Below are 20,471 nucleotides of genomic sequence, written 5' to 3'. Positions count from 1 at the left end.
GCTTCACTGCTATTGTTACTGGCACTAGCTAGATTCATTGCCATTCAGAGTGGCAAGTCATAGTCATTCATAGTTCAGTCCATCACTGGAGCGTGGAAAGAGTAAGAATGGTTCTATCTTGGGAGTTGGGGCATGCACCTGGGAGATGGAGACCCACATTAAAGTCCCAGCTCCAATGATAGGCCCGTGGCTAGAGCCAGCTCCTACAGTACAGGAGACCTTTGTTCAAATTCTACTGCCACCCTCAGGCAAAGGAGAGGAATTGAACTTGAGTCTCCCACAAGCCAAGTGAGGAGTCTCACCACAGGGTTAAAGCTTATAGGGGAGCTGGCGGTAGAACTGGGGTGAGCAAACTTTTGGCCTGAGGACCACATCTGAGTAGTCAAATTGCATGGCAGGCCATAAACACTCATTAGCCTGACCTCTCCCCAGTAGCAGATTAGGCACTGAGCCAAACGAGCACGCCCGGGGTCCCAGCCAATTGGGCCTGTCAATTGGGGAGCCTCAGAAAAAAGGGGCATCCTCGCACCGTCATCTGCCGGGTGTTCCAGACAGGGAAGAGAAGAGAGGCAAACAGAGGGAGTTTCCTTGGGAACCATCCAAGAAGGGCTACAGTGAGTGCTGTATTAGGGGGGCTGTGTTGTGAGCTGGTAGGGTGAATATCCGAGTATCTGTCTGCTGTGACTGTTAGTTTGACTGGAGTTAGTTGCAGGAACAGAGAGAGAGAGAGAGAGAGAACATCTATGTGTGTGTTTGAAAAGTGTGAATTGGAAGAGCTTTGTTCCAGCTGGCCCTTCCGTAGTTGACAGGAGAGAGGGCTTTGAGTTGGGCCAACTGCTTTGAGCAAGCAGCCATATAAAAAAGTAACCAGTTGCTAACTGAGTGAGCAGCAAATGGAGAACAGGCAAACAGAGGGCATCTGCCTGGGGAAGTTCCCACAAAGTTTTTGTGCCTCTCAGGATTCTGTGAGCAGGAAATATAACACCTAAAGAGGCTTCTAGCAGGAAGTCAGTGTGGATAGGGAGCTGTTGTGACCTGCATGGGCTGTGCCTTGTTTGGTTGTGTATACACTACAACGAAAAGTCAGAAAAAGATAGCAAAGCACAATTTGTGTATCTTTTTCCGCTTTTCTTCCGAAAGAGGCTTTTCTGACAATTGGCCCATCTACGTGAGGCCAAATGTTGCAAAAAAAACCTCTTTCAGAACATCCCTTCTTTCTTGTAAAACGATATTTACAGGGATGCCAAAAAACCACATCTGCTTTTCCAAAAATTTTTTGGAAAAGCAAACGTGTTCCTTGCACACAGCAGAACTTTTCCAATACAGGCAGTCCCCGAGTTATGCGGATCCGGCTTATGTTACTTATGCAGTTACTTATGTCGGATCCGCAGTTACGAACAGGCCGTTCCTCTCCCTGGTCTCCAGCAGACCAGGGAGAGGAAGCAAAGCGGCGGAACACGTGGGCAGCGGACAGGGCTGTCCGCTGCCCACGCGCTCCGAGGCGTGGCTCTGCTTTGCTCTGCTTTCCTCCCCCCCCCGTCCCCCTGGTCTGCAGACCAGGGGGACGCGGGGGGGGGGGCAAAGCAGAGCCAAGCCGCGGAGCGCCTGGCCAGCTGACAGCCCAGACCGGCGGGGGGGGGGGCAAAGCAGAGCCAAGCCGCGGAGCGCGCTGCCAGCTGACAGCCCAGACCGGCGGGGGGGGGGGGCAAAGCAGAGCCAAGCCGCGGAGCGCCCGGCCAGCTGACAGCCCAGACGCGTCTGGGCTGTCAGCTGATCGCGCGCTCCGCGGCTTGGCTCTGCTTGGCTCTGCTTTGCCTCCCCCCCCCCGTCCCCCTGGTCTGCAGACCAGGGGGACGGGGGGGGGGCAAAGCAGAGCCAAGCAGAGCCAAGCCGCGGAGCGCGCGATCAGCTGACAGCCCAGACGCGTCTGGGCTGTCAGCTGGCCGGGCGCTCCGCGGCTTGGCTCTGCTTTGCCCCCCCCCCCCCCCGTCCCCCTGGTCTGCAGACCAGGGGGACGGGGGGGGGGCAAAGCAGAGCCAAGCAGAGCCAAGCCGCGGCGCGCGCGGTCAGCTGACAGCCCAGACGCGTCTGGGCTGTCAGCTGGCAGCGCGCGCCGCGGCTTGGCTCTGCTTTGCCCCCCCCTCCTCCTGGTCTGCAGACCAGGGGGACGGGGGGGGGCAAAGCTGCGGAGCAGGTTTATTGTCGAGCAGGTTTATTGTCAAATGCGAAGCTCTACCAGTTGGTAACAGAGATCAGTACAATGTTACACCACTGGGCACTATGGCCCGCGTTGACAAGGTACCAACACCGGGCAGGCCTATTGCCATATATCAGATATGAACAGCAGTTAGTCAAAGTTAAGCTACTGTGCATTCTGTAAGTTTAGGCAATGTCACCTGCCGTTCAGGCACCTAGTGCGCCCCCCTCCCCAAGGTTGGCCGGAGAGCACCTTTTGTGGTGTCCTTTTATAGACAGATACAAACAACTTACATCATTTCTTTACGTACCAGGTTACCACCCTCTGTTGCCTAGTTACCACCCCTCACCTTACGGAAGGGGGGGGGACTTACTTATTATCCTTCATGCTGTCAATTCCGACCTGGTCCTGAACCTAGGTCAGTATGTGCATTCGTGTTTAGGGAGTTTTTGTACCAGGACATTCCTTAAGATATTCCGTCACTCCCTTTTGGCTTACAGTCTGTTCTCTGTGCCTCCCTGTGTCCTAACTTACACAATTACACAGTTATGAGTATCTGAGTTACTGAACCAAAGTCTTGCTCACTAGATTGCAGGCCCGTTGCTGTTTTCATGTTACAGGCCTTAGGCCTGCTGACTCCATGTTACTGACCCTCAACTTACTACACTCCTCTATGATTTTATGAGCAGGGTAAGTCCCCAACTACACATCTGATGAAAAGATCCGACAGGTCAGCTGTGGCTGACAGGCCGTAGTTTGCCCAGCCCTGAAGTAGGACCTCCACAGGCCATTTTATGACTCTTTTGCTTTTGTAAAAATGCCTAAAAGTCAAAATGAAAGGTTTCATTTTAGTATCATCCAAACGGTCCACTTATCCACTTGACTTCTCAGTTCACCCCCAAAATTTTGAAAACTGTCTGTTTTGGTTCAACCAAAACAATTCTCTCCTTCTGCCCCAATTTTTTCAAAACTGCTCAAAAATTGAAATGTCTTTTCTTTGGCCAGATCAATTCCAAGGCCAACTTCCTCTGAGCAGTGATTCAGAACGTTTCTGATACCAGAGACCAACCTGCTACCTTCCTAAACTGTGTCAGGGAGATGTCAAGACCTGTGCTGGTTCACAGACTGTTGTTGGCAAACACTGTTCTAAATCACACACACACAAACATACATAAGTGGAGCAAACTGCTTTTTGCTGTTCCTCTCTCCCTTCTTTCATTTCATACAGGAATGTTCTTTCCCATTTCCTTTCTTCTCTTGTTTCTTCCCCATACACAGATACAGCACAGAACAGAGCTCTCCTTCTCCAGGGAGCCCAAGTTAACACCTGACAATCCTGGTTAGGACCCTGGTTAGTATATGCCCTTTTCATGTTGCTCCCAGTAATCTTAACGGTGGTAGAATAGCTGTCATGGGAGAGAGAAAACTGCCATGCATATGCTATTCAGACTCTGATCAAAGCTGTCATGGCTCACAGCGAGAAGGGAAGGAAAACAAAAAACAAAAAGACTTCATAAGTGCTTATGGCTCCTGGCCAGGCTGTCCCTCAATCAGTTTGTTGTTGCTTCATCTGGATAAATGGAGGCAGATGAGGTTAAAAAAAATATATAATGGAGATTGCCTATCTCCTAGGGACCTTGAAAGGTCAGCCTTCTCAGCAGGATGAAGTACCATCCCTGATGAATTTTTGCCCCAAATCCCTAAATGGCCTCCACAAGGATTGAACTCACAACCCTGGGTTTATCAGGCTAATGCTCAAACCACTGAGCTATCCCTCCCCCCTAAAGTGACTTGCTCAAGGTCACACAAGGAGTCAGTGGCAGAGCTAGGAAAAGCACTCCTCTATCAGGATGTCTGTAAACATGGTTTTTATGGTATGTGCTTTGCAAATGAGAGTCCATCTCCTAACCATGGACTTACATCCTTGTATCAATGTCTATCTCAGGTTCTCTTTCTGAATTTATTTGGAAACTGTTTTCCTGTTTGAGGTTCTTTGGTTCTTCCTTTCTCTTGGTCCCAGAAAGCCTTTGGGGGCAAGTTGGAAGATATTGAGCCCAAGAGAAAGTGCAGAATTTGGTGCCTATCCCAAATGGAAGATTGTAGACTTCCAAAACACGTGCCTCATCACACTCCTCCTGGCTGGTCTCTTTCCATGCTAAGAGTCCTCGCTCTTCTTGGCTTCCTACCAAAGGAAATGAGAGGAAAGTTACTGAGGAACCATTAACCCTGACGTAAGCAAACATACAGTGCAGTTACCTAATGACACACAGTTCTGGTACCATACTACTCCCAGAATAGTCTCTTAGTGCCACAAGATAGATACACTTCTGTAGCATTCAAAGCACTCAGCAAACATCAATGAACACGATTAGAAGATACTTTTCTTCCTGATATAACAGCATTGTAAGCAGGGTTCTCCAGTGATTACCATGTGGAGCTATCACACTCCATGGATGTTGACTATAGTTAAAATGATTCTTTTTAAAACTAGCTCGAGTGCACATTTGCTCCCGTCCATCCCAGTTCCTCCCTTTAGCTTGCTCAGAACAGAAGCCTTTCTGCTATCTGTAGACACTTGACTACAGCCTACCTTTCCAGAGCTTTGCCAGGGCTTTGTGTACAGTAAGTATGTTCCTAATATCTCCCACTATTCCCGATGTAAACCCCTAGTAGGTGTATGTTACAGGTTCCCCCTCTGCATCAGTGCACAGAGACAAGGAGTTGCTATGGCCTCCTGGCTGTAGAAGCTTAACTCAGCTCATGCTGTAGCAGCTCATGCTTTTAACTCTGTAGTTCTCAAGTGCATGAAGCAAGATGGCAGCCATGATCACACCACCCAAGCTCAATCTCCATGGGAGTGCACACGACATTCCAGGGGCCTGTTGGCACTTTGGCCACCTCTAAATAGTTTTAGAGGACACGGCACTTAAATGCCAGTGGCAATTGGGGCCCTGTCTCTGCTAGCTCTCTCTTATCACCCCCATTGCTCCAACCAGCAGAGTTTACTGGTCAGGAGCTCTGGTTGGAGATTTTAGGGAGTAGAGGACTAAACCGTTACAGCTGACCATACCTGGAATCGTGTTATCAAGGACAAATGCCAGGAATCCACCCACAAACATGCCGGTAGTGAGGAGCACTCGGATCACTTGGTCTAGCTGGAGAATTCCTAAAAGAAAAACAAAGCCTCTGACAGTGACCCAAAGACACATTTGACCAAAAACAGAGCCAATGACTATGGGCCACAAGTGACACGATTGCCAAGGAGACACATGCAGCTCAACAACAGAAATTGCTGCACTTCGTCTTCCAAACCAGGGCATGAGATTTTTCTATTTTACCATTGAAAACAGCTTCATCTGGCAGACTTCCATTTCATACTTGGGAGGATGATTGCAATAAATGAGGATATTCATGTTTACCTGTTTCTAGCACTTGAGAATTTTTGGTTACCCAGCTGGGAATTGCCAGACCCGCATATATAGAAAATCCAAAGATAAACAGGTTTCTTGAGGAGTTCATGTCCACATACTATACAGAGAGATTACACATGTTAATACATACCGCTCAAAACAATGAAAAGCTATAAACTGCCTGGTCCTGCTGGTGAATTCTTGTACCCACTCACACATATGCAGTGACAGTTTCTAGAGGCAAAATTTCATAAGCTTTTGCAGAAACAGCTGTTTAAAGTAGAATTGAAACTAACAACTATGTGCAGAAATACACTGGTACAGGAAACCCTCACCATTCGTGATGGATGCTTTCCTGGCACCTCTGCAAATGGCAAAATTTGCAAATACTGGAAGCTGTGATTTCTGGTCCCCACAATAAGCTCCCCACAGTTCCCAAACTCACTGCTGGGGCTGAGAGCCATGGGGAATGTACCATGGGGGCCAGGAGCTGTGGTGAGTTCCCCATGGCTCCCGGTCTCCACAACCCTCTCCAGGCTGGGACAGGAGACTTCCATGAATATGCAGAACCACAAACAGAAATTCCATAAATCACAAGGATCTCCTGTATACAGAGCCACATTATCAGCTGGCATTCCTTCGTACAGAATCAGAAAGCCAGAAGGGACCTTGGAAAGTCATCAAGTGCAGCCCCCTGTGCTAAGGCAGGACCATGTAAACCTAGAAGATCTCTGACAGGCATTTGTACAACATCTTAAAAACCTTCAGTGATGGTATTCTCTACAATCCATTGGTAACCTATTCCAGTCCTTAACTAACTAGAGTTAGAAAGTTTTTCCTAACACATAACCTGAATGTCTCTTGCAGCAGATTAAGTCCATTACTTCTCCTTCCTTCAGTGGACATGGAGAACAGTTCATAACTATTCTCTTTATAATGACCCTTAATTTATTTGAAGACTGTTATCAGGGCCCCTCAATCTTTCTTCCGCAAAACTAAAGATGTTCACGGTTTTTGTGGGGGGAGGAGTTTGGGGGGGGGGAGGAGTTTAGCCCTTCTTAATAAGTAAAGTTTTAAAAATCTTTTAGCATTTTTGGTGCTCTCCTCTAGACTCTCTCCAGTTGGTCTACATCTTTCCTAAAGTGTGGCACTCAGAACTGGATGCAGTGCTCCAACTAAGATCTTGCCTGTGCTGAATAGGGCAGCACAGTTATCTCCCAAGTCTTACTGCTGTGCAGACTATTAGACCTTTTACCAACTACATCTCATTGTTGACTCATAGGATAGTTGTAATATATTGTGATCCCCGATTGTTCTCAGCAGGACCAACACCTACCCAGTTAGTCTTCATTTGGTAGCTGTCCATTTCATTTCTCTTTCCTACGAGAAGTACTTTGCATTTGCCTTTATTTAATTTCACCTTGTTGATTTCAGACCAATTCTCCAATTTGTCTAGGCTGTTTTGAATTCTAATCCTGTCCACCAAAGAGCTTGCCACCCCATTGTCACCTGCAAGTTTTATAAGCACAATCACCATGCCATTATCCAAGTCATTCATGAAAGCACTAACTAATATCGGACACAGGTCTGACCCTTGTGGGACTCCACTGGATACATCCTCCCAATTCAACCATTGATAGCTATTGTTTAAGTATGGTCTTTCAATTGGTGGTGCACCCACTTTATACTAGTTTCATCCATAGTGTATTTCCCTAGTTTGTTTATGAGGAAGTCATGTGGGACTGTACCAAAAGCCTTGCTAACATCAGAATATACAGTTCAAGTGGAATTTATGGAGCTACCCTGAAAATAAATACTTCATGACAGGTACAGTCTGGGCTTCCACCTGCACCAATGTGCATCAAATCAGCCAGTCAGGAAAGACTGTCTCGGGTGACAGTAGGGATCACCAGGTAATGTGACCAACCCATTGTAACTCTGATGTCATTGACCTACTAGCAATGCTGCAATCCCACGAGAAGTTAACCAGTAGAGATGTTAAAACAGTTAACTGTTTTAACTCAGGACCTGCCACCCAGTCCCAGTAAAGCTGTGCGGTCCCATCACCTGGCCTGCCGGCCCCTCCATGACCAGAGCTGTTCTGGCCTGGCGCAACTAGCTGCCGCTGGAATTCACTGGCAATGCTAGTTATCCGATAAGTTGTACTGGTAACCCGGGGACTCAGTTTCTGGTGATCCCACTGCAACTGAGCCTGTCTGGTCCATTCACTGGCCTCGGAGGAAATTGCCAACATGACTGCTACTTAGTGTGAATTACGGTGGTGGAGGATTTGGTCTAGTAAATTAAATCCTTATATCTAAGGAGCCCATTACCTGCAAATTGGAAACCCCTACAGCAGTGATGATTCCAAACATCACAAGGAGCAATCCTCCAATCAGGGGTGTGGGTATGCTGGCGAACACAGCACCGATCTTCCCAAACATGCCTATTACAAGCAACACGCAGCCACCAGCAACGATCACTGTTCGACTCCCTACCTGTGTCAAAAGGGACAGGACAAGATCACTGTACAGAGTACGCAGAATTGGAGGATGGAAGGCTGTAAATATTGCAAGGTCTGGTGGTATCCAGATTTACTAGATTGTTCCATACCATGTTAAATTCTAGACTCAGACCAAGCAGCTTGAGAGCTCTTTACTGACATAACCTCACGGGGACTGGTTGATGAATAACCAACTGTATAATCAACACCTCACCTGGTTGAAGACAATTGTAGATTTATCTTATTGCATGAAATCCTTTCCTCTGGAAATACCTTACCATTGTCAGCCAATTTATCATGTAATATTAATGAACCATTACTGTGCACAAAATGTGTATTAATTAGCTACAGTATTAATTACTTCTGCTAAGGGCTTTGCTATGACACCATTCTAAAAACTCCTGAAGACAGCTGGAAATTATGAGTGACTGTTTATTTGATTATTCTGAGTTTAGTGTCACACAAACTCAGAGCATTGCTTAAGACTTCCTTCCAAACTCGGTGGCCAACTCTCCTCACATTGAAGTTGATGACCAAGTTTGCACTGATTTCCAGACTAGGATCAAGCCTTTTCACAGTCATGTTTGGAAGCTGGAGAGACTCTGTTTCGATCTATCTCTTTCAATGACAGATGGAGCATTTGTTAAAAAATAACTGGCTAGGCACTTTAGTTTGCCTTTACACATCATAACTCAGGTATATGAAGTGAAGCAGCAAGATTTCTCTTACTTTTCACAGGATCAAACAAGGGAACTTTTTTAGTCAGGCAATGCACTAAACACAAGGATCAAGCATAAGAACTTCTCCTTTCACACAAATCTTGCAAAGTATCCAAATAAAAAAGAAACAAACTGCGGAACAAGCTTTTAAGTTGTTCAGGAGAAGTTAACAGCGATGTAAATTAAGGGGGAAAGACAACCAAAACACTTGTTTTGGACCTTCAATTAAAAGCAGTATGTTCCTGCATGGGAAAATGCAGTATATTGCTGCATGTTAAAGAACCCCACTAAGGGATGCAATGTTCATGTTTTAGGAAGATGAATTGTATAATTCTTGTTGACATTTTAAAATTAAATTAATTATTTTAATTCTCCCTTGGTAATATGTGAAACATTTCATCTTTCAGACAAGGGGTTTTGTTTCAGCAAAACCAATTTCATAAGCTATTACTGTTTCTTTTTAAACATCTCTTGGCTTGTGAGATATTAGTGAATCAGCTCTGAGGAGGCAGTGGCACTGTGTTCCAAAATAAAGCAATCCATATGTGTCTGTTAGTTTTTACATCTGCTTTTTCTGTCCCCTGGGTGTAAGGTCTCAGTGTTCTTTCCATTTAACAAATCTGTCTTAGTAAAGACCAAAATAATTATTTATACTAGATTTAACACTGATAGACCATCCATGCCTACCTGTGTATTACCGATTACAACTTAACAGGAGGCATTACAACTGTAATCATGATAATCCATCTACATACGGGTATCCAAGAAATGTCAGGCTAGCGAGCCCCAGCTTATTCACTTTCTATTGATAAGAACCCAAGGGTAGATGCTAAATGTATTTGTCTGTGTTTACCTAGGTCTGTAGCCTTAAGATCAAAGATGTTCAATACTGCAGGAAACTAATACAGGTTGAAACTCTCTAGTGTGGAACTCTCTCAGCTACATCCATGGTCCAGCATCCTCGGGACCCCATGGATGCTCCAAGGGAAAAATTGTGGCAGTAGGCCAATGAATGTTGCTGGACCAGAGAGCCCTGGTGGGAGCTACATCTCTCAGCTACATCCCTGGTCCAGCTGAGAGCCTGGCAAGCAGAGGTGCTGGCATCCAGAAGTGGAGGCAAGTCACTGGCTGAGAGTCTGGTGGCTGGGAGGGGATCCCAGAGGCACAGGGACTGGACACTATGCAGGAATGGAGCCCAGAAGCCAACAACAGAAAGACCTTCATTGACCTCCACTGGTCTGGGAAACTCTGTGTAAGTTTGAAATCTTGTCTCACACCAGCAGTTGATCCAATAAAAGATATTACCTCACCCACCTTGGCATTCTACAACAGTGGTCGCCAACCTTTTTACACCCAAGATCACTTTTTAAATGACAGAACAAGCCAAGATCTACCGCCCCGCCCCTTCCTCGAAGCCCCGCCCTCTCTATTCTCCTCCTCTCCATCACTTGCTATCCCCAGTCCTTATACTGCTGCTTTTTTCCCAATTCTTCTGTAGGAAGAAGTTTTTCCAACACTTGGCCTGTCTAGACTGGACCAAATGTCAGAAAAACCCCTTGTTTTGGAAGCCCCCTTATTCCTCGTGGAAAGAGGACTATAGGGGTGACCAAAAGATCATGTTTGCTCTTCCACTAAAAGAAGTGGAAGAACAAACGCAACCCTGGATGCAAAAGAGTTTTTCTGGCATATCTCTGGAATCCTGAAAAACTCCTGCAGTCTAGCCATACCCTTGCTGCGGAGACAGGATGTGTAGGCTCTGGGGTGGGAATGAGGGAGTTGGGTGTGGGAAGGCGTGAGAGGTGCAAGCTCTGGGAGGAAATCTGGATGCAGGAGGAGGTGGATAAGGGAACACTGGCTCGGGGAGGGGGCTCCAGGCTGGGCAGTGTTGGGGTTAGATGTAGGGTTAGGGTACTAAGCAAGCCACAGACTTCTGGATGTGAGGGTTCAGGAATTTGGGTGGGGGTATGTGAGGGGCTCAGGGCAGGGGGTTCCACTGTATGATAGGCTCAAATGCAGGATCTGGGGGAAAGGGGAGTACAGGAGTGTTATGATGCTGTGGCCAGATGGGGGCTTGGCCCCAATTGGAGGTTTGTTGACCAGGCTTCATTTTTAAATAAAATACTATTTTAATCACAAAAAGTTTCTGCATTGTCTTTACTTCTGAGAAGGGCAGGGAACCTGTTTTGAGTCATGGGTCACTGACCCACAGAAAAGTCAGTTGGGGGAAGGGTGCTAGTGGGTGCTTCGGCAGGGGACAGGGTCCCAGTGGGGACAGAGTTCTGCAGCTGGCTACAGGGGAGAGGGAACAGGGTGCCAGGAGGGCAGAGGATAGGGTGCCAGTGGGGACAGGTTTCTGAGGCTGGGGAGTGGGGAGAGGGAACAGGGGGCCAGTGGGGGCAGGGAGTCCCCTACACCCGCCTCCTCCCAGGATTCTCCCCCCTCCCTGAGGGAAGCTGGCACGTGCCTCCTCCGGGGCCGACCCCCCCCCCCACCTCCCGCGGCACAGCCAAACCCCCAAGCGCGCCTGCCCCAGGGCCAAACCCCCCTCCCGCAATGCAGCCAAACCGCCGCGTGCACCTGCCCCAGAGCCAAACCCCAGGGCTGACCCCCACTCCCGCAACGCAGGGAAACCCCTGCTCTCGACTCACCCCTCCTGTGGCACAGGGAAGCCGCCGAGCTCCTCCTCCAGGGCTGATGCCCCCTACCACAGCGCGCCTGGCATGCCACAGAGCTGTGGGAGGGGAGCAGCTAGTGCACTTTCAGAACCCCCAGAAGTGTCGCGAAGATGCAGGCAGGACTTCCGTCCACCCCGCGGGAAGCCAGCACTGCGCTGGGGGTAGGTAGTGGGGCTTCTCAGAGTTGGGGGGAAAATGGGGGGTGGGGGAGCCTGAACACCTCGCGATTGACTGGTCGAGGCCTCGCGATCGACTGGTCGATCGCAATCGACCGGTTGGTGACCACGGCTCTACAAGAATTGCAATATAATAATTCAGAAAATAGTTTAACTGTATAATGATTAAAACTATTAAAATTGCTTAACCTTATGGCTTGACTTTTGTAGTTACCAAAAAGTGTGCCACTTTAGTATCCCTGCCATTGCTTAGTTCCAAGTATCATAAAACATGAGCAGTTTTTAAAGACTATATATTTCTTTTTTTCATTTTTTCTCAATATTTTGTGGAAGTTGGCTCTCAGGGAAGGTCCCAGAGTGAAGGGCTCTCTTTATCTCCAGAAGAGCTGCAGAGCAAATAATCACCATGAATGTGTCTCACGTGCCACCCTAACAACATGCCTTCCCCACACTGGAGCAACCCCTCCCCATAGAAATGGAATGACAGTTCAGGTCACATGGCCCATTTGATCCTGGGTCTCCCTACGAGCCAACTAGAAACCAATGTGGTAATTTTTTTTGTGATGAGGACACGTACTTTTGAGGTGGACTGTGATCACTTCATAGACCCAGCAATATGACATATGGTAAGAGTGTGTAATCTATCTATATATTTTAGAAATGTGCATCTGTCTGTTTGTCTGTGAGTCCATTTGTTCAAGAATTCCTCCTAAATGATAAGACATTTTGTTATACAGCTTCCTCTTAGCCTAACTTAAAGCACGGTCAGGGTTTGGTTGTACTAGGAAAATGGAAAGTCCCTGGAATGGGACTATTTTCCATAATATGGAAAGGGAGAGGCTGCTTGGAGGAGTGTAATATGCAGAGACACCACTGGGGGGCAGTGTATGCAGGGGAGAGCTATACTTCAAAGTGACCACTTGGGGGCAGCTGCACGACCAAGAGAATGAGCAGCTGGGGCTGAGGTTCACTATCTTGCCTGCCACCAGACCAGGTAAGTAGCCCCCTGCCCTACCCCCCAGCTCCCCCCAACGCTTGGACGCAGTGCTAGGCGGGGAGGGAGAAAGCCCTGCTGGATGGGTAGGGGAAAGACCCTGCTGAACGAGGGGGAGGGGGGAAATGCCCCAAGGCCCTGCCCTGACTCCCGCACCCCCTACATCGCCAGCCCCATGCCCTGAAGGACCTGGGCAATGTCGGGTAAGTCTTCTAGTATATTTATAAAAACCCCACGGCTGCGTCTAGACTGGCATGATTTTCCGGAAATGCTTTTAACGGAAAAGTTTTCCGTTAAAAACATTTTCGGAACAGAGCGTCTAGATTGACACGGACGCTTTTCCGCAAAAGCACTTTTTGTGGAAAAGCGTCCGTGGCCAATCTAGACGCGTTTTTCCGCAAAAAAGCCCCGATCGCCATTTTCACGATCGGGGCTTTTTTGCAGAAAACAAATCTGAGCTGTCTACACTGGCCCTTTTGCGCAAAAGGGATTTTTGCTTGAACGGGAGCAGAATAGTATTTCCGCAAGAAGCACTGATTTCTTACAGTAGGAAGTCAGTGCTTTTGCGGAAATTCAAGCGGCCAGTGTAGACAGCTAGCAAGTTTTTCTGGAAAAGCAGCTGATTTTCCGGAAAAACTGGCCAGTCTAGACACAGCTCACAAGTATAGCCAGTCTTTAAAAACTATTGCTCTTTTCCATAGTGGGCAGGGACCTAGCTCAGTAATCCATTGCTGTGGGCTGGTGGCAGTGCAGTAAACCTTACCCGGGTGATTCCCAGTGCTCCAACATTCTCGCTGTAAGAGGTAGTGCCATTCCCTGTTCCCCATGCCCCAGCCAGAAGGCAGCCAATTCCCTCAACTCCAATTCCACGGTTGATAGCATGCTTTGGCGGGGGCGGGGCACCAGACAATCGGGCACAGGCAAAGTAATCGCCTACTGACTCCACCATGGAGGAAATCACTCCAGCTATGATGCCAAATACCCCGGCCAAGCTGATTGTCGGAATTCCCCATTGGCCTGCAAATTAAAAACAAGAGTCAGATCATTGGGGCTAGTTTTGCTGTAAAATCCATTTAAGTAAATCACTAGTGACTTTTCTAAGCATTGGCCCGTGCTTGAAGGGCAGCCCCACCTGAACTTTACCATTTGGGTCCCTCAGTATCTTCTCATTTTCCACTACCATTTTAGACCCATAAAAGCAAAAATCCTACACACAAAACCACAATGGGAGTATGAACAGTAAATAATTTTCAAAACATTCCTACAACTATACCTGGATATGGGAACCGGAACCAAGGTGCTTGGGACAAAACATCACCTTTGATGTCCGTCCGAGCTGGATAGCCATAAACTGCGGGGTCCGAAGGAAAGGCACTGGTAACAGTGAGTACAAAGCATATCAGCCAAGTAATGGCAAGGCCGAGAAGAACCTAGACAGTCACATAAAATGAATTCTGATTAATGCCCATCCTCAGTTCCATTATGGAAGTATGCTGCCTTCTGCAGTACAAACAAACAAAGCCCTCATTGCATTCTGAAAGTGCATTCTCTTTTTTTGTGCCTCCATTTGCTTGTGCATTCAATAAAATGGAGACATACTGTCTGCTTTAGAAGCTTTCCTGAAGCAGTGGCTCATAATCTTTGCAGCCTACTGTACCCCTTTCAGGAATCTGATTTGTATTTTTTTGGCTTCATATTTCACTGCACTTAAAAACTACTTGCTTACAGAATCAGACCTAAAAATATAAAAGCATCACAGCACACTATTACTGTCACATTGCCTACTTTTTATCAGAAAATTATACAATAAATCAACTGGAATACAAACATTGCACTTACATTTCAGTTTATAGTATATAGAGCCGTATAAATAAGGCATTGTATGAAATTTTAGTTTGCATTGAGTTAGCTAGTGCTTTTTATGTAGCCTGTTGTAAAACTAGGCAAATATCTAGATGAGATGATGCCCTCCCTAGAAGACCTTCCCATGCCACAAGGGGTACGTATACCTCTGGTTGAGAACAACTTCACCAGATAACCTGATTTTCCATGTTATCCAGAAAGTTTTGTTGGAAGCAGCTGTGAATACTGACAAGCAATTAATAGCCCTACTTACCATCATCACTTTGGAATAGAGTCCAGACTCTTTAGCTACACTGCAGTGCATTACGGCATTACTCAGTGGTGGTAAGAACATCAGTATTGTGAGCTCAGTCATGGCAATGACCTGCTGCTATTGTTGTAGGAAGAAATAGACGTGCCTTTGGTTTGTAGTACATACTGCCAGGTTCAGTTACTGGAAAGGGCCAGTGTCCTAAGTGGGGTGACCAGATGTCCTGAATCAAGCAGTAGGAAGAACTTATTTTCACTATGCATGGTTGCAAAGTTGGCCTTTTCTGTGTATACTTAAATAGCCAGGATAAAACCACTTGTGTTTTGGGGGATTTCTTCCACAATAATGAGTTTCTGACAGACTAAACTGAATGCAAAACATAGTAGGAACCAAACTGTGAAGCTCTTACTCTCAGGCTGTGTCCAGACTCAGGGTTTTTTTCGAAAAAAGTAGCCTTTTTTCGAAAAAACTTCACCTGCGTCTAGACTGCAGCCGCGTTCTTTCGAAATTAAATCGAAAGAATGCGGCTTTTCTTTCGACGGTGGTAAACCTAATTCCACAAGGAAGAACGCCTTCTTTCGAAAGTGCTCTTTCGAAAGAAGGCGTTCTTGAAAGCAAACAGGCTTTTTAGAAAGAGAGCATCCAGACTCACTAGGTGCTTTCTTTCGAAAAAGCGGCTTGCTTTTTTGAAATTCCGCGTGCAGTCTAGACGCTCTCTTTCGAAAGAGGTTCTTTCGAAAGTATCTTTCGAAAGAGCCTCTTTCGAAAGAGGCTTGCAGTCTAGACATAGCCTCAGTGGGGAACATCTCACTGACTCCAGTGGAAATGAATGGAGGTAGGATTATTTGAGTGTGTATATGTAACCCACACACCTAGGGCGTGTCTAGACTACATGGCTCCATCAACGGAGCCATGTAAACTAGTTTACCCGACATAGTCAATGAAGCGGGGATTTAAATAATCCCTGCTTCATTAAAATAAAAATGGCCACCGCACTGTGCTGACAATCAGCTGATCCGGCACAGCATGGCAGTCTAGACATGGATTGGTCAACAGGGGAACCCTTTGTCGACCACTCCCTTATGCCTCGTGAAACAAGGTTTACAGGAGTGGTCGACAAAGGCATCCCTTGTCGACCAATCCGCGTCTAGACTGGAGCCATGTATAGGCAGTCCCCGGGTTACGTACAAGATAGGGACTGTAGGTTTGTTCTTAAGTTGAATCTGTATGTAAGTCGGAACTGGCGTCCAGATTCAGACACTGCTGAACCTGACCGCCAGTTCTGACTTACATACAGAATCAACTTAAGAACCCCAGGCGTCCCCAAGTCAGCTGCTGCTGAAACTGATCAGCAGCTGATTCCAGGAAGCCCGGGGCAGAGCAACTCTGCCTGGGGCTTCCTGTAGTCAGCGCTGGTCAGTTTCAGCAGAAGCTGACTTGGGGACGCCTGGGGCAGAGCAGCTGGGGTGCTACTGGACCAACCCAGCAGCACCCCATCTGCTCTGCCCCAGACGTCCTGATTCAGCCGCTGCTGAAACTGACCAGCAGCGGCTGAATCAGGACCTGGGGCAGAGCAGCTGGGGTGCTGCCGGGTTGGTCCAGTAGTGCCCACGGGCGCTGCAGGACCAATCGGCAGCGCCCCAGCTGCTCTGCCCCAGAGTCCAAAACAAAAGCCTGGTCTGCTGGGGCGGGGGGAGCACACTAGCTGCGCCCCCTCCCCCCAGCAGACCCGGGTCACGGGGAGCAGAGCCGCAGCGGCAGCGGGGTGCCGCGCCTCTGAGGCTTTGCTCTGGCAAAGCCTCTGAGGCGCGGGACCCCCCGCGGCTGCGGCTTCAGTCAGGGTGCCTGTGGTCTGCTGGGGACCGTCCCCAGCAGACCACAGGCACCGGGACCCAAGCGGCAGCAGCGGGCGGGTTCCTGCGCTTCTGAGGCTTTGCCAGAGCAAAGCCTCAGAAGCGCGGGAACCCCCGCTGCTGCCGCATGAGACCCGGTGCCTGTGGTCTGCTGGGGACGGTCCCCAGCAGACCACAGGCACCCGGACTGAAGCCGCAGCCGCGGGGGGATCCCGCGCCTCTGAGGCTTTGCCAGAGCAAAGCCTCAGAGGCGCGGGGAACCGCCGCTGCTGCCGCTTTGACTGAAGCGGCAGCAGCGGCGGTTCCCCGCACCTCTGAGGCTTTGCTCTGGCAAAGCCTCTGAGGCGCGGGACCCCCCGCGGCTGCGGCTTCAGTCCGGGTGCCTGTGGTCTGCTGGGGACCGTCCCCAGCAGACCACAGGCACCGGGTCTCATGCGGCAGCAGCGGGGGTTCCCGCGCTTCTGAGGCTTTGCTCTGGCAAAGCCTCAGAAGCGCAGGAACCCGCCCGCTGCTGCCGCTTGGGTCCCGGTGCCTGTGGTCTGCTGGGGACGGTCCCCAGCAGACCACAGGCACCGGCACCCAAGTGGCAGCAGCAGCGGTTCCCGCGCTTCCGAGGCTTTGCTCTGGCAAAGCCTCAGAAGCGCGGGAACCGGCCCGGTGCCCCTGGTCTGCTGGAGACGGTCTCCAGCAGACCAGGGGCACCGGAGCAGCTTACGAACGGGGCTTTCTCGCCCCGACTTCCGGGGCGAGAAAGCTCCGTTCGTAAGTGCGGATCCGACGTAAGTCGGATCCGCGTAAGTCGGGGACTGCCTGTAGTCTAGACACACCCCTAGTGTGGTTATTGAGCAATGCAAGTGGTACCTAGACCACAGTAACAGTTAAGATCAAGAGACCTGTACAGCATGGCCTGGGCACCAACTGGCTTTTAGCTCAGAGGGTACAGGCTCCTATACTCTGCTTCAGAGGTCCCAGATTCAAATCTGCCCAATGATGGTTACATAAACAGAACAGCTGCATCTAGAGTGGCATGATTTTGTGCAAATACTTTTAACGGAAAAGTTTTTCCGTTAAAAGTATTTGTGCAAGAGAGCGTCTATACTGGCATGTGCCTTTGCACAAAAGATTTGCTTCTGCGCAAAAGCATCCGTGCCAGTGTAGACGCTCTCTTGCGCAAGAAAGCTCCGATGGCCATTTTAGCCATCAGGCTTTCTTGCGCAACAAATTAACGCTGCTGTCTACACTGGCCCTCTTGCGCAAGAATTCTTGCGCGAGAGGGCTTATCCCTGAGTGGGAGCATCAGAATATTTGCGCAAGAACCACTGATTTTGTACATTACAAAGTCAGTGTTCTTGCGCAAATACTCGCGGCCAGTGTAGACAGGCAGCAAGATTTTGCACAAAAGCAACTGCTTTTGCGCAAAATCATGCCAGTCTAGATGCAGCCAACATGACTAAGTCTAGTTCTAGTAAAAGTAGACATGTGGTCACCTAAGGCGGGGGGGGGGGGGGGTTAACTCACTGGAAAGATCTGGAAGAGGTACACCTTAGAGAAATGGCACTTCCTGGATCCTTGGTAAGATGGAAGTGGCACAGGTACATTTTTCAGGTACTGAGAGAACAGAACTATGAAGAAAATGGCCCTGGAATGAGACAAAAAAGAAAGAAACTGGGCAAAAGAACAACTGCCTTGTTAGCTTTATCACATTTGGAGGACCCGACTGTCAGAAATTCTGAACATCTTCAGCCCCATCTGATTTCAAAGCACTTCCGACAATAAGACCCGAAGTGTATGTCTTCCCTGGAGCTGGAAAGAGTAAATCCCAGTTCAAGGAGACACAGAACCAACTGAGCTAGTGCACTAAAAATGAACGTGTAGCGCTACAGTGGTGTGAGTAGTGGGAGGGGCTAGCTGTCTGAATACATGCGTAGGGTCTAAGACAGAATTGTATGGGAGGTGGCCGGCCTCTCCCACTACCGTAACCCTGGCTACACTTCTTTTTTTGGCATGTGTAGGGCACCTTGAGACGTAATTTGCACCTTCCAGGCCTAGTGTAGATATACTACTAGTGTCATGGAATACCTGTTACTACCAAAATTGAGGTTAAAACAAGCCTCCCATTATAGTTTAAATATAGTTTTGTTGAGGGATTTTTAAATTAGATTTTTTTTTGCCTCAAAACCCAGCCAAACTAGTCATCCTTATCTCTCTCAGGGTACGTCTACACTACAGCGCTAGTTCGAACTAACTTAGTTCGAATTAGTTAATTCGAACTAAGCTAGTTCGAACTAACGCATCTAGAACTAAAAACTAGTTCGAACTAGCGTTTTGCTAGTTCGAACTAGTAAGTCCACATTGAGTGGACTCTGAACAGGGCTTAAGGATGGCTGGAAGCAGTGCCGGCAGGGCATAAAAGGAGGACTTAGAGCATGGAGATACTGTCTCAGGCTAGCCGAGGGCTGCGCTTAAAGGGTCCCGACCCCCACCCCGGACACACAGTTCTAAGGGGTGCCCCGCTTGCAAAGAAGTTCTGGCTTGGAGTGCCCTGAGTGCCCACACTGGGCACATCACACCACTCGGCCATCAGCCCGGCTGCACTTGCCGCAGGCTGCCATCTGGGGAGAGGGAGTAATTGGGGGGCTGCAGGAGAGCTTCCACCCCCAGAAGCCCGCAGAGCCAGCCCAGTCCTCCCCATCGGGGGCTCGTACCCCATTCCTCCCTCACCTCCTTCCACTTGCCCTTCCCTAGCCCCCCTTCTTCTTGATGTACAAAATAAAGATAACGTTTCTTCCAACATTGACTCTGTCTTTATTGAAAAAAACTGGGGGAGACTGGGAAAAGGAGGTGGGAGAGGGGAAGAGAAAGGCTGGGAGAGGGGAGGGCAACTAACATGATCAGGGGTTGGGAACAGGTCCCAGATGAAGAGAGGCTACAGAGACTGGGACTGTTCAGCTTAGAAAAGAGGAGACGGAGGGGGGACAGGATAGAAGTCTGTAAAAGCAGGGGTTGGGTGGAGAGGGTGCATTCAGAAAAGTTCTTCCTGAGATCCCATAAAGAAGGACTAGAGGACACCAAAGGAAAGGAATGGGTAGCAGGCTTGAAACTAGTAAGAGAAAGTTGTTCTTGACAAAGCAAATAGTTAACCTGTGGAACTCCTTGCTGCAGGAGGCTGTGAAGGCTACAACTAGAACAGAGATTAAAGGGACGTGAGATCAAGTCATGGAGGTTGGGTCCATGGAGTCCTATTAGCCAGAGGGTAGGAGTGGTGTCCCTGCCCAAAGTTTGTGGAAGGCTGGAGAGGGATGGCACGAGACAAATGGCTTGGTCATTGTCTTCGGTCCATCCCCTCCAGGGTCCCTAGGGTTGGCCGCTGTGGGCAGACAGGCTACTGGGCTAGATGGACCTTTGGTCTGACCCAGGACGGCCATTGTAAGCTCAGGGCTCAGTGTCGGGGGTCTCAGTGGACCCCCTTGATTTTCATGCACACCTGGTCCTGGGTGGCCAGGCTGGCAGCTCTCCTGCCCTAGACGGCCACTTTCCTGTGCCTAGTGCGGAGATCGTGGACAAGGTCCACGATGTCCGCACTAGCCCAGGAAGGTGCCCGCCTTTTGCGGTCCAGGGCAAGCTCCCGGGAGCCGCCAGCCTGGTCCCGGCAAGAGGGGGTGGGCTGGGGGGCATCGGGTGGGTGGCTCTGTGCCGTGCCAGGTGCAGGGTCTGCTAGCTGGGTGCTGGCAGGCTTGCACCTGGCACGGGCACCGTAGCCAGCCCGTGCCCCTTTAAGGGGTCCGGGGCCGGGAGGGGGGCATAGAGTTTCCCTGGTGTTGGCCAGAGTGG

At 49.0% G+C, this 20,471-nt stretch overlaps 1 protein-coding gene across 6 annotated transcripts in view; it reads right to left on the bottom strand.

Moving 5' to 3' along the window:
* LOC102453261 (solute carrier family 23 member 1-like) overlaps positions 1–20,471 on the bottom strand; it is a 49,213-nt gene that overhangs the window by 11,379 nt on the left and 17,363 nt on the right. For 2 of the 6 annotated variants that reach the window (XM_075934412.1, XM_075934402.1), the window contains exons 6-12: positions 18,159–18,279; positions 13,948–14,104; positions 13,438–13,691; positions 7,941–8,105; positions 5,617–5,725; positions 5,268–5,363; positions 4,318–4,379 (exon numbers count right to left, since the gene is read on the bottom strand). In XM_075934412.1, the coding sequence (XP_075790527.1) occupies positions 4,318–4,379; positions 5,268–5,363; positions 5,617–5,725; positions 7,941–8,105; positions 13,438–13,691; positions 13,948–14,104; positions 18,159–18,279 (964 nt within the window). Of the gene's footprint in view, positions 1–2,123; positions 4,380–5,267; positions 5,364–5,616; positions 5,726–6,943; positions 7,117–7,940; positions 8,106–13,437; positions 13,692–13,947; positions 14,105–18,158; positions 18,280–20,471 lie in introns of those variants that run through there. The other 4 variants (XM_075934397.1, XM_075934395.1, XM_075934407.1 and 1 more) reach the window with 3 other exon arrangements.

The sequence above is a fragment of the Pelodiscus sinensis genome, chromosome 1, assembly GCF_049634645.1.
Source record: "Pelodiscus sinensis isolate JC-2024 chromosome 1, ASM4963464v1, whole genome shotgun sequence".
In the NCBI taxonomy this organism is placed as follows: Eukaryota; Metazoa; Chordata; order Testudines; family Trionychidae; genus Pelodiscus; species Pelodiscus sinensis.
The sequence above is the reverse complement of the archived record's forward strand: the minus strand, read 5'-3'. Positions and strand labels throughout refer to the sequence as shown.